This window comes from Cottoperca gobio, chromosome 5, assembly GCF_900634415.1.
Source record: "Cottoperca gobio chromosome 5, fCotGob3.1, whole genome shotgun sequence".
Classification (NCBI taxonomy): domain Eukaryota; kingdom Metazoa; phylum Chordata; class Actinopteri; order Perciformes; family Bovichtidae; genus Cottoperca; species Cottoperca gobio.
In genome coordinates, this window is record NC_041359.1 from 307,171 (window position 1) to 321,379 (window position 14,209).

Consider the following 14,209-nt stretch of genomic DNA (forward strand, 5'->3'; position numbering starts at 1 on the left):
CAGGTGCCACATACAACACAATTTGATCTCCGGTGCGCCGGACCAGTAAAATCACAGCATAATAACCTATAAATAACGACAACTCCAAATTTTTCCCTTCGTCTTAGTGCAAGAAAGTACAAGTATATTCTGAAAATGTTCAAATTTAATTAACTATCTTTTTACAAAACATTATGAACAACCTGACATTTCTTAAGAAAAAAAGGTGCAATTTCAACAATATAATATGATGCAATATTATTATTATTATTATTATTATCTGTTTATCATTCACACATGGGCATTACAACTTACAGATCACAGTGTATCTACAAAGAGACAAAACATTTTGTCACAGGTATCTGGAACTGAACAATAAAGTACTTTACTTTATGATCAAAGCAACTCACTTTTACACTTTGCAAAGTCATCCCGCGGGCCGGATTGGACCCTCTGGCGGGCCGGATTTGGCCCCCGGGCCGCAAGTTTGACACCCCTGGTCTATGTCATATGTACGTTACATTTATGACAATTTTAGGGTAAAAGTTGAGATTGTTGTGTCTAATTCTAGGTAAAAAATAACCAGATTTTAGTACCCAGACCCTAAACCTGGGTCAGTACAACCCATTGGCACTGTATAACGTTAACCCAGTATGGCATTGGTGGCCTCCCCGACGTCCTTGGGGTCTCCTCCCAGCTGGACTTGCCTAGAACACCTCCCTAGGGAAACGCCCAGGTGGCATCCTTACTAGATGCCCGAACCACCTCAACTGGCTCCTTTCAACGCAAAGGAGCAGCGGCTCTACTCCGAGTCTCTCTCAGATGGCTGAGCTTCTCACCCTATCTCTAACGCCAGCCACCCACCTGAGTAAACTAATTTTGGCTGCTTGTACCCGCAATCTCGTTCTTTCGGTCATGACCCAGCCTTCATGACCATAGGTGAGAGTAGGAATGAAGATTGACCAGTAGATTGAGAGCTTTGCCTTCTGGCTCAGCTCGCTTTTTGTCACAACCATGCGGTAATACTTCTCTCGCTCGCTCCATTGTCCCCTCACTCACGAACAAGACCTCGAGGTACTTTAACTCCTTCACTTCACTTGAGAGAGTAAAGAGTTGTGCCACGGCCAGGATGATATCCACATTGTTCGTCTTCATTCCGTGGTTCGACTATCGGCCAAACCCTCCTTTCCAGCACCTTGGAGTAGACTTAACCAGGGAGGCTGAGATGTATGATACCCCTGTAGTTGGCACACACTCTCTGGTTCCCCTTTTTGAACAGGTGAACCACCACCCCGGTCTGCCATCCCCTAGGCACTGTCCCAGACTTCCATGCAATGTTGATGAGGCGTGTCATCCATGACAGCCCCTCCACACCCAAAGCCTTCAGCATTTATGGAAGGATCTAATCAGTCCCCTGTGACTTTGCCACTGTGGAGTTGTTTGACTACCTCAGTCACTTCCATCAGAGAAATTGATGATGATCCCCTATCACCTTCTAGCTCTGCCTCTACCATAGAGGCCGTGTTAGTCGGATTCATGAGTTCCTCAAAGTGCTCCTTCTACTATCCGATAACCTTCTCAGTCGAAGTCGGCAGAGTCCCACCCTTGCTGTACACAGCTTGGATGTTTCCCCGCTTCCCCCTCATGAGGTGCCGAACGGTTTTCCAGAAGCACCTTGATGCCTGACCGAAAATCCTTTTCCATAGCTTCTCTGAACTTCTCCCGCTGCTTTGCCTTTGTCACGGCAGAGGCTGCAGCCCTTCGAGCCTGTAGGTACCCTGCAACTGTTTCCGCAGTCCTCCCGGATAACATAACCTGGAAGGACCCTTCTTCAGTCAGACGGCTTCCCTGACGTGTCCACCACGGAGTTCAATGTTTACCGCCCATTGAGGCACCTAAGACCTTGAGACCACAGCTCATCACCGCAGCTTCAGCAATAGAGGCTTTGAACATCGGCCACTCAGGTTCAATGACCCCAACCTCCACAGGGATGCCTGAAAAGCTCCGTCGGAGGTGCAAGTTGAAGATCTCCTGGACAGGGGCTTCTTCCAGACGCTTCCAGTTCACCTTCACTACCCGTTTGGGCTTACGTGTCCAGTGTCTTCATCCACCACTTGACAAATACTCTGAGCTGCTGTTCGGTGCATAAGCACAGACAACAGTCAGAGTTTTCCCCTCCATAACACTTAGGCTTAGGGAGGCCCTCTCGTAGCGGCGCTCCGACCCTACCAAATTTGAATGAGTACTATCAACATCACTGTACATGTACTGTCGTTGTACAGATTTGTTCTTATTCAACAATATCTTGTTCTGATATTATGTACATGAAAATATGTTTTTCACAATCTATCGTGAGGGGCAGTCTAGCTGGAGGTGAACTGGCCCTTATGGGCCCCCGGTGAGGCTCCACAGGCTTCCAATTTCTGCCTGTTCTGCCTTTATCCAATAATTGAGATTGATTGAAAGTAATACCTAACTCTACCTAATTATACGTCAATACTTCTACAAAGTATCAGGATTAATTAGCTCAGAAAAGCCATAATTTGTTATCTTAAAATAATGAGATAGTTATAAAACTTTAAAATGATTAAACTGAGCAATGGTCATTTTTTATCCAAGTAAGATAATCAGATCCGAGATTTAAATAGCTAATAAACTTTTCTCAGCAGGGCCTAAATCAGGTTAGGACCAATTTACAGAAAGTGAGTCACTTTCTCTCAAATGTTTGATGGTTGAAAACCTAAAAACCTACAAAAATAGGCAACACAACAGTAGTTACCCTTCTTCAGTGTTAGTTAATTTTCCCTCTCATAAATGTACAGATTGATCAGTGGGATGTTGACTTTCTCGTCCTCTGTCTCTCTTCTCTCTGTCTTTTCATCAGTTTGGTCGGACAGAAGTGATCGATAACACACTGAACCCCGACTTTGTGAGGAAGTTTGTCCTTGATTTCTTCTTTGAAGAGAAGCAGAACCTTCGCTTTGATGTGTAAGTTGGAACATCTTTTTCGTCTACAGCGCCACTGTTTCTTTCCTTTGTTATACTAGGGAATGACTTCAATCAAGTCTCCTCTTATTTTGGCTTCCTTACTCATACCCACTGAGTTTAGAAGCATCCAGAGCGTCAGAGCTGAGTATGTTACAAATGTATTAATCTTTTAGAGTCTTTCCCAAAACAGTATGTGTAAAATTGAGATAATAAAGTACATTTAGGAAAACCAAACCATAAAAATCTGTAAAGTAGCTAAATTTTATTATAGTATAAGATGATAGCCTTCAACAATAGCCTGGTTCTGGGATCATCTCAAATGATGTAAGCCTTCTGCGCTTCTCCTTTGTCTGTCATGTGTTCTGCATCAGTGGCTCGATATCACCGCATCGATTAAAGACCATCTTTGCCGCAAAGTTAAGCTCGATGTTAACTAGTTGACATGTAGCTCAACTAGCTTAATGTGTGTTGCTGCAGGACCTCGAAATGTCTAGGGTGTAAGGCAGTATTAGTCATTGGAGGGCTCGCGAGCCTCCTGCGGCTCGCCAAGCTTTAATTGGTGGCTCGCATGGCAGTGGGATAAATAAAGGGGTGATAGATATGATTATGGAGTCAATACATATATTTCATAAAAACAAGCAGGGCTATTACATATAACCCATTAAAACACTGAAAGTGTCTGCTCTATTAGCCGACAAATAATTGATGAAAAATGCAAATATAGACTAGAAACAAGATATTTAAACTTGCTCGACACTACACTTGAATCACTGCGGAGTTGTCCGTTTTGGCTGTCTATCCAGCACTACAATGGCGAATGTGCTCTTGGACGGGTAGATGTGTGTGTGTGTGTGTGTGTGTGTGTGTAATATATATATATATATATATACACACACACACACATATATATACACATACACACACATATGACTGGATGTAGCTTTTCATACTTTGCGGTAAAAGTGGCTCTCCTATTGACTATGTCCTATCAATGTGGCTCTCACATAAAAAATAGTGAAGACCACTGGTGTAAAGTAATCAAGAGCTCTGATGCTAACTTACCCTTATGATGATAAATGATACTTTCTGCATCAACGTGGCTGGTAGGGTCCATAAGGTTCTTATGAGTAAAATTTTATCATACGCATGTCCCATCTGTATGCCATCAAAACTTTAGAACTGTATATAAGAAGTGAACAGTCATCGAGACGTCACCCATTGGTTTGTGGACTACAGATTTGAAGCCTCAAGTTTGGCCGTCGCCCTCTTGGGTTTTTGGGACAAGAAGTCACCATATTTAGACCAGAGGGGGAGCTAGGGAAGAGAAAGGCTCAGCGGGACCAGTTACTGTTAGCATAACAAATGCTAAGCTACCAGCTAAAGCTGGCAGTAAACTCATTTACTACAATGAGCTAAGCTAACAAGCCAGGTATGGTGAGCTCAGAAACCGCTACCTGATACTCAGTGCTAACATACCAGTAAAATACAAACATTTCACTCACCGGAAAAAACTGGAGCACAGACTTCTTCAATCAATCAATTTGATTTGTCATATGAAATTGTAACATTACAATGTACAACTCCAGTGAAATGCAATCTTGTCAGTTTCTTAAATTTGTGCATTATTCACCATAAAGCGCAGTCTCCTCCTTTTATCTTGCCAGAGTCCTAAGGATTTGGCCAAGTTTCAGTAAATCAATGGACATTATTTTTCTGATATCTCGTTGGAAACTAATGCGAGCACATCACCCAGCGCCCGGCAGGATACCCGACGTCAAATTAACCACACAGCAATTTATATAATTTGTCCGATATTTGCATGAAACCAAAACCACAAACACGGCTGAGAGTTCAAGTTCAGTGACTCGGACTAGCTGAGGTGATGCCTCGCAGACGAGTAGGGGCTGAAAGGTCGCTGAAAGCAGCCATACCCTTAATTATGCATAACTTTAACCCTTAATATAATTTAAACGGGTGACTTATATAACATACAGTTGTCATGAATAGGAAAATTAGCTAGAGAGAGGATGTACCAGGATGTAAACATGTTTATTATTCTGTCTATGTCTATTCCTCTTAAAAGACGAACAGACATTGATTTTGTGCAATTTATAATGATTTTAAACTATGAGTAAAAAGAAACTAATTCAGAAATCTGAAAATCAATTGGTTCCTAGCTTCCTCCCCTGGGACAGCAGCTGCCCCGCTTAGTCTTAATCTCCTGACAAAGTAAATCATTAATACTGAACTATTAAGATATGCAAAGTATAACACACACAATGGCCACACATACACTCTCCCTCTCAAGTGAAGTGCATTATTGGTTTTGGTTGGTAGTTTTAGGTGGTACCAGCAAATCTTGTGTTATTGTTGTGTTGCAAAACTCCCACTAAATGCATGCTTTGAGTTTATATTCCATGTTTTCACTTCAGTAAAGAGGAAATAATTCATTTATCAAATCAATTGTTTTTCTGATGCTTCACGCACATTTTGCAGAACATATTTGAAGTAATGAACATTGTCCCTAAATTACTAATGGAGTTCCACAAAGTGCTCAGCCAGGAGTGACAGTGATAAACATTTGAACCTAATGTTTTTTTGCTTGATGGATGCTTTTTAAAATAATGTACCTGTATGTACATTTTGTTCTGGAACAACTTTATTAAATAAGGTGTTTGGATATATTAAATAAAACTAAATAAAATAATGTCACTCAAAATTGTTCCTTTTCTTTTCTGGCCTTCAGAAAAATATCCAAATAGAATGCATTATATTTCTGTGCGGCTCGCAGGCTTTTCCAATGTTCCTGAATAAGATAAAAACGTACGGTAGCACGCAGGGAACTTAAGCAAAGCCCAAGTCACTGCATCAGTGAAAATAACCGCCTATAAATTCTCAGAATCGGGAGATAAATAAAATGGCCTGGCCCAATCTCTTGACAAAATTAGTCTTATTTTATTATTCTGTTTTAGTTTAGTTTGTGCATATGTTAAACGTGCTAGAGTTGGCACTACAGTAGCAATGATTATTGGGGAAATACAGGTAAAGTTCAGGAGCAATGAATACAGGCAGATTGCATCTAATCCTAACCCCCAAAAATACTTGACTCAAACTCAAATAAAGCTTAGATTTTAAATGTAGATTTGTCATTTTCACCAAATACTTACCTGACAGTAAAAGTTCATCATGAAGTTCATCTTTGAAAGCCAAAGTTTTACCTGTTGCTTGGATTATTTATTTCTAAAGGAGGAGATTAACAAAAGGTAAACAGTAAACTGAAAAGACAAACCAGGATGACATGGGTAGCATGAGGAAGCACATGGAGACATCTGCAAGGGTGACACTTAGATGACAATCTGACAAGGAACACTGGGGAAGACAGGGATATATACACACAGACACTAACGAGGGGAACGAGACACAGCTGGGGAGAGAGGCTAAAACATAAGGGCAAGGTGAACGGACACAGGAGGAACAAATCAACAATCAGAGGGAAAACACACAGACAGGTAGTACAACTAGACTGAAGTCTGCGGAGGTCCGGCAGCAGAAATAGGGGCCTGTCGCGGCCCAACAGCAGGAACAGGAGACTGTCGTGGCCCGGCAGCAGGAACTGGAGGCTGTCGCAGCCCGGCAGCAGGAACTGGAGGCTGTCGCAGCCCGGCAGCAGGAACTGGAGGCTGTCGCGGCCCAACAGTGAAAACAGGGAGCTGTTGCGGTCCAGCAGTAGGAACTGGAGACTGTCGTGGCCCAATAGCGGAAACAAGGGACTGTTGCGGTCCGGCAGCAGAAACAGGGGCCTGTCACGGCCCAACAGCAGGAACAGGAGACTGTCGTGGCCCGGCAGCAGAAACAGGAGACTGTCGCGGCCCGGCAGCAGAAACAGGAGACTGTCGCGGCCCGGCAGCAGGAATTGGAAGCTGTTTTAGCCAAGATCAGAGATTTTATTACAGCTACTTTAAAGGATGGTGGTACGTAGCCAGATAATAGAGACAGGTTGATCATATTTAATAACGAGGAGTTAATTAAGGGTAAAGGTTCTTTAAATAGTTTAGTTGGAATCGGGTCTAAAAGACAGGTTGATGGCTTAGATGATGAGATTGTTGAAGTTAGTTGGTTAAGGTCGATTGGAGTTAATTAAGGGTAAAGGTTCTTTAAACAGTTTAGTTGGAATCGGGTCTAAAAGACAGGTTGATGGCTTAGACGATGAGATTGTTGAAGTTAGTTGGTTAAGGTCGATTGGAGTAAAACAGTCAAAGACCAGGAGTTTCCCAGAAAGTCCGCCAATTATCTATGAAGTCCACATCATTATCTGGACACCACCATGAGAGCCAGCGACGGAATGATGACATGCGGCTAAACATGTCATCACTTGTTAGATTTGGCAGAGGACCAGAGAAAACTACGGAGTCCGACATCGTCTTTGCATATCTACGCACCGACTCCACGTTAATTTTAGTGCACTCCGATTGACGCAATCGGGTGTCATTACCGCCGACGTGAATAACAATCTGACTGTATTTACGTGTAGTCAGCAGTTTTAAATGTGCATATATATCGCCCGCTCTGGCCCCAGGTATCTCAGAATTGAGCTCCTGATAATCAGAGTTGGCGTCTCAGCGGGTGTGTCGCTGAGTGGGGAGAACCTGTTAGAAACAGCAATCGGTTGGTGGTGAGCCGTGGGCTTCTGATTACACTTCTTTCGGACAGTCACCAGTCTCCCGGCTGCTCGGGCCCCGCCGTGGGACAGCTAACAGGAGATACCTCTGGTAGGCTTGCTAACAGCTACAGTTGCTAACCCCTGACTTTCCATGGTGCGGAGCCGCACCTCTAGCCCTTTAAAACTCGCCTCCAACCCTGCATATACACTACATTTAACACATGTACCATTATCACTAAAGGAGGCAGAGGAATAGCTAAACATGAAACACACGAGCAGGAGAGAGCAGAAGAGGGATATAGAGATGCCATCGCTAGCTGCCAAGCTACAGCAGATAACGTTAGCACAGCCGAAAGGAGTGTAAACAACTGAGGATTTAGCGAGAGTCGCTAAGAGAAGAAGGATAAGGAGAGAGTTATAAGTGCTTAAGAAGACTGGAGAGGGGGAGAGAGGATGATGTGCACCAAATTGAACCCGATCACTTTTAGATATTCATATTTCAGCTGGTAATCATTTTCAAATGGCTCTTAATGGTGTTGTACAGTATTTGTTATGTACTGTGAATGTAATGTCTATAATGTCTCTTGCTTGTATGAGTAGGTTTGGTGGCAAACAAGTTTTCCCATTGGAATTAATAAAACGTTCTCATCTAATCATCTCAATTATAGATATGCTCTGAATTACGTAAAGAGAACCTTTAAGTACTGCCAGCATTTTTCTTTAGTCTGCATTATTTCAAATTTGTACTTTCGACTAAGCAACATTTGAGTGACCAATATAATATGAATATACGTTATATATGAACAAACACCACAGTATGTCCAACATTTGTCCAAAGCTGTGATTCAGCTTATTCATTTTAACTTGTACCTTATAGCAAACACCTTAGTGATTGGATTTAACATAATAATGTTACAGGTCCCAGGTTCATACAATCTAAAAGAGCTATCAGTAGGGACCAGGAGAGCCGCAGTTGATTACAGTGTTTAGAGATAGTGATTTCCCGAAAGATTTCAGGTTTGATACAAAAGTGTCAAAACCATTTCTGAGTGCAGCATAATAGATGCCTTGGCTATTGAACCTGCAATAGTGTGAGCTTATCAAAGACCCAGCAGACCAGTCCACTGCAAAATCTAACAAATATTTAAAGAACATAAACCTAGTCATGAGTGCTAATAGCATAAATTCCATCACACTGAGAGCACAGGTGTTGCAATCATTGAGTATTGTAGAAAAATGTAATTAAGGCTGTTCTACATTTTGTATCTGCACCCTAAAGGAATGAATAAGACCTAAACTTAACACACCATGCAATTAATGTTTTAGTATGTACTCTGAAGGCTCAGACTGTGAATAAGAGAAGCCTCAATCATGATCCAAACTTGATATGTACAAATCATGCCCACCTTCCATACACAGCTTGTTAAATGAGTTCAAAAGCTTCTTTCTCTGCAGTCCTCCTGAAACCCGCCAATGCACAATGTAAAGCAAACTTACAATGTTCACCAAAACATAGTAAGAAATACATCAAATACAGTGGGAATTCCTAATGTGAGAAAAAGTGAAAATGAAGTAATGTGATGTGAATCACAGTGATGAACGCTGTCCAATGTCTCATAACATTTCAAATATCATTACAAGCTAAAGACTCTTTGTAACAAAGCAATTAAAATATTTTCCCATAAAAAAATATTTCTCAAGTGAAGACAATTGCATTTTATTTATACAACCCAATATCACAAATGTGCCTGAAGAGGCTTCACAATCTGTACAGCATACATCACCCTCTGTCCTTAGACCCTCTATTCAGATAAAGAGAAACTTCCCCAAAAACCTTTAACAGGGGAAAAGAAATGAAATAAAACTGAGGAAGATCAACATCAAACTCTCCCTTGTTGAACGAATAGATTTTGTGTACAGAATAACCAACAGAATAGAATTACAGAATAAACTATGGTGGCCCTGAAGTGCAAAGCACAACAGTAAAAGAGGAAACACAAGGAATAGGATTGGATTTCTCATTTCCATGTTTGTATATCCTTGACTCCTTGCTTCGCATCCTAGTCCCGCCCACGGGAGATGCGAGCAGAGGAGGCGAGGAAGCTACTCGAGGAGAGAGGAGTCAAGGCTATAAACATTTCATAAAATGAGACATCCTTTCCTTGTAGTGTCATTTTAAAGCAACATCAAATGAGCATAACATTGTTTATGATCACTTATTTACTTTTGTGCGACAATAATGAAGGCTACATATGCAGACCAGGCGCATGGATGAAGTGACAGAGGGGGCTACTGAAAATTGTGGGGGCAATCTTTTCATAAAATACAAAGAATTGATTAAACTGTGGAATAACCTCAGAAATGCTTCAAAGTTTCAAAATCAAACAATTAATTTGTTAATCAGAGCAGTCACATAAGAACGTAGCACTCACGCTAACCTTCTGTCATGCATCTACACACACACACATACACACACTTACACACGCACTCACACACCTACACACGTAGTCACACACACCTACACACACACACCTACACACGCAATCACACACACCTACACACGCACTCACACACAAACCTACACACGCAATCACACACACCTACACTTACACACGCACTCACACACATCTACACACAAACCTACACACGCACTCACACACACCTACCCATGCACTCACACAACTACACACACCTACACATGCACTCACACAACTACACACACCTACACATGCACTCACACAACTACACATGCACTCACACAACTACACACACCTACACATGCACTCACACAACTACACACAACTACACACTACACATGCACCTAAACCTACACACACACACACACACACACACACACACACACACAGACCTACAGATGCACTGTTTGTCTGTAACTTTGTATGGTACTGTTACTATCTGATCAGGTTTCTCTTGAGAATGAGACCCTGTGTCTCAATGAGATTTTACCTGTATAAATAAAGGCTAAATAAAATAAAACTCACACATGCACCTACACACACACCTACACATGCACCTACATATACACTCACACCTATACATGCACCTACACACACACCTACATATGCACCTAAACACACACCTACAGATACACTCACACACACCTACAGCACCTAAACACAACAAACAGCGCAGTCCTGAAACAACAGCGAGCTATATTCACACAATCTTAGGCAATACTTTTGTTGTTTTTGCTATTTTTGCTATAAAGCTTAAACAGAGGGGGCACAAAATACGACTGAGGGGGTATGGATTTCATACTTTTTTAAACACACACAGACAATATATATTATAGCCTTTATATATTGTATTGTGAGAAGCACTACAAATGTTTGCATGAAAAGTAGCCTACTATAGAAATAAAGAGTGACACACACACATGGTTAAACAATGGCAGAAAGTTTGTGCATTTGATCATCTTAAATCACTAAAACTTCTGATTATAAAAGCAACAGTTACATTTGCCGAGTCCTGCCATGGTTTGAGATTATTCCAGCTGTGTGTGATGGCTCTTTCATACGCCACGGTGCCGAAAATACTTCCGCAAAGGATACACCAGTGTATTCTTGCTCATAGCTCCTCCGGCAAGCCTCCTCACTCCTCGATCCTCGCTCTTCCAGATACATTTTAAGAATTTGGATGTCCTTCATGATGGAGCGCAGAGTTCGATTTCTGGATCACAAGCCGGAGAGTTAATGATGATGATGATGACTTAGGAAGGAAATTTAAGAGGCAGAGAGGCAAGAGGAGAACCATAGAGAGGAACACACAGTAAACCCTTATCACTGGGGAGCCCTGAACAACTCGTCCATGACCACATTGTTGGTCCCCTTCACAAAACGAATATCAAGACACAATATTGCAAAAAAACATCTAATTAACCTCTGGTTGTGAGTTAAGAAAGGTTGTTGGGTTGTGATTAGTCTACACAACTACACGTTTACTACCACGTTTACTACTGCCACAAACATACACGTTAAAATGTTTTAAAGACAGGAATAATGCTAGTACTAGTCTTTTAAAATAACCGAATAATATAACTGACGAGATAAAATATTTTGAGAAAAAGCTAGCAAGCTTGTCTATCCCAAGGTCATGTGGCAGCACTTAAGCAAATCAGTGCTGCCACAACTGTTGAGAAGTTTCAGCAAAAACTCCTATAATAGCCAATGAGGCAGAGAGAGCATATCAGCTCTTTTTTTGTAGTTGGGATTAGAAACTGCTCTACGGTCAGAACTTTTTCCCTGACAGGATGCACCTGGCCTTGCCTATACTATTCGACGAGGCAGAGGACCCACAAAGTCAAATATGAAGTGCTCAAACGGCTGATTGCAGGAATGGGACACAGTGGCACAGGTTTTATTGTCTGGTTCCATTTATTAGTTAGCTGGCATGTATGGTATGTTTTAATAAATGCAGAGACATCTTTCTTCATTCAAGGCCAAAAGAAATGCCCTAAAATCAGTGTATCTTTTAATAGTGACTGACTTAACTAGCTTAGCTAGTTGAAAATGTTCAAAAAACGTTTCACGGCCTCAGCGTTCAACAACGTACACCAGCGTATTGCCAATATTCTGTATACGCCTGCATACATTACATTACATTACAGTTCATTTGGCTGACACTTTTGTCCAAAGCGACGTACAAAAAGTGCAAACAATCATGGAGATACAAGATTCTTGCTGTTCAGAGTTGTAAGTACAATAGCTTCAAATAGGCACAATCGTGTAAGTGAACACTGTCTTCAAATAGCCAGTTTGAAGTGCAACAACATACAGAAACAATAGAATACAAATTCAACTATTTGCTATAAATAAGCCAAACCAATACAAGTGCAACATACAAAGTACAGTTATTTAGTTTTCTTCATTTGCCGAGGTGCAGTTGAAACAGGTGAGTTTTCAGTCTGCGCTGGAAGATGTGAAGACTGTCTGCTGTCCTGAGACATACGTTTCCGCCATATGGTGAAGGAATACGAGGTCGTTCCACCATTTTGGAGCCAGGATAGCAAAAAGGCGGGCTTTGTTTGAGGGGAATTTGGGTCCCACTCGTAGTGAAGGAGTGGCGAGCCGATTGGTCAATGCAGAGCGTTGCCTATGTCCAACGGTCATACCACCGTTCTGACCGGTTCAATAAGATGGCACACTTCTACGTCACAACTGCCAACCGCCGCCGCACCATCGCCCCCACGTACGTAGTGAGCTGTTCAACCGGGACATCCCGTTATGGGTAGAGTGTACGAAGTTGGCGCCTTGGTTCATTGGTCCATTTGAGCTTCGCATCCCCCGCCATCTCGCTTCATCGATGGAGAGGTCTTACATACACCTTTTGCCGCCTCCTTTGTTCCCACCGCCGGGGAAGAGGTCTACAATACCTGGGGGACTGGGAAGGTTACGGTCCTGAAGAAAGGTCCTGGGTGCCTGCTCGACACATCCTGCATGCCAGATTAATCAGAGAGTTTCACCGTCGTCAGCCTGATCAGCTAAGACCGCCCCACCCATAGCGGTCACCACTAGACTGACTCTCTCCCCTTCTATGCCTCGGCCGACGGTCACGGCGAAGAGCCTCCTTCTGATGAGGAGGAGACACCCACGCAGGCTGAGGAGGCAGGGATGGATGTTTCAGATGAATGTAGTTATTAGGAAACAACAAGGAACTTAACATGCTAATACATAGTTCTTGAATAATTCTGAATAAAGAACTATGTAGATCAGGAGTGTCAAACATGCGGCCCGGGGGCCAAAACCGGCCCGCCAGAGGGTCCAATTTGGCCCGCGGGATGACTTTTGTTGTTTTGATCATGAAGTAAAATACTGTTCCAGATACCTGTTACGAAATGTTTTGTGCCTTTGTAGACACACTGTGATCTGTAAGTTGTAATGCACATCTGTAAATGATAAACTGAGGCTTAATATTGTTGAAATTGCACCTTTGTTTCATAAATTTCAGGTTGCTCGTAATGTTTTGTAAAAAGATACAATATGAACATACTAAAACAAAGGGAAACATTTGGAGTTGTTGTTATTTATAGGTTATTATGCTGTGATTTTACTGGTCCCGCCCACTTGAAATCAAATTGTGCTGTATGTGGCCCCTGAACTAAAATTAGTTTGACATTAGTTTGATGTAGATAGTTAATTATCTGCTTTTAACGTATCACTTCCATATTGATCCATAATGATTTAATCATCTTAACTCAAGGTCCACTTACTAACTCTTTTAATTTCAGAGATTACAGCAGCATTTTGGTTTTTTTATGAATCCAAATCCAAAAGGATTTGAGTGAATATAGTAGCCTACTTTCCTTGGAAAGGTCTGAGTATAAAATGAATAATAGGATAATGGACTTTATAATGTCAATTGTTGGGGCTGTCGCCAAATAAACTTTGACTTGGTTTAGCCTTTCTTTGATGTAGTCTGCCTCAACATGGAGGATCATGATGGATTTTTAAAATATAACCTCTCATCACAGTGTTGGTTTTCACTTACTGACACTTACAAAACAGTAATGTGATTTCACAGTACTAATCACTCCCATGGTGACTATATGAATAAGCTTAAATG

General features: G+C 41.8%; 1 protein-coding gene across 2 annotated transcripts in view; it reads left to right on the plus strand.

The window, feature by feature from the left end:
- LOC115008002 (copine-9-like) overlaps positions 1–14,209 on the plus strand; it is a 170,984-nt gene that overhangs the window by 54,938 nt on the left and 101,837 nt on the right. For both annotated transcript variants that reach the window (XM_029431214.1, XM_029431215.1), the window contains one exon: positions 2,864–2,967. In XM_029431214.1, coding sequence (XP_029287074.1) covers positions 2,864–2,967 — 104 coding nt within the window. The remainder of the gene's footprint in view (positions 1–2,863; positions 2,968–14,209) is intronic.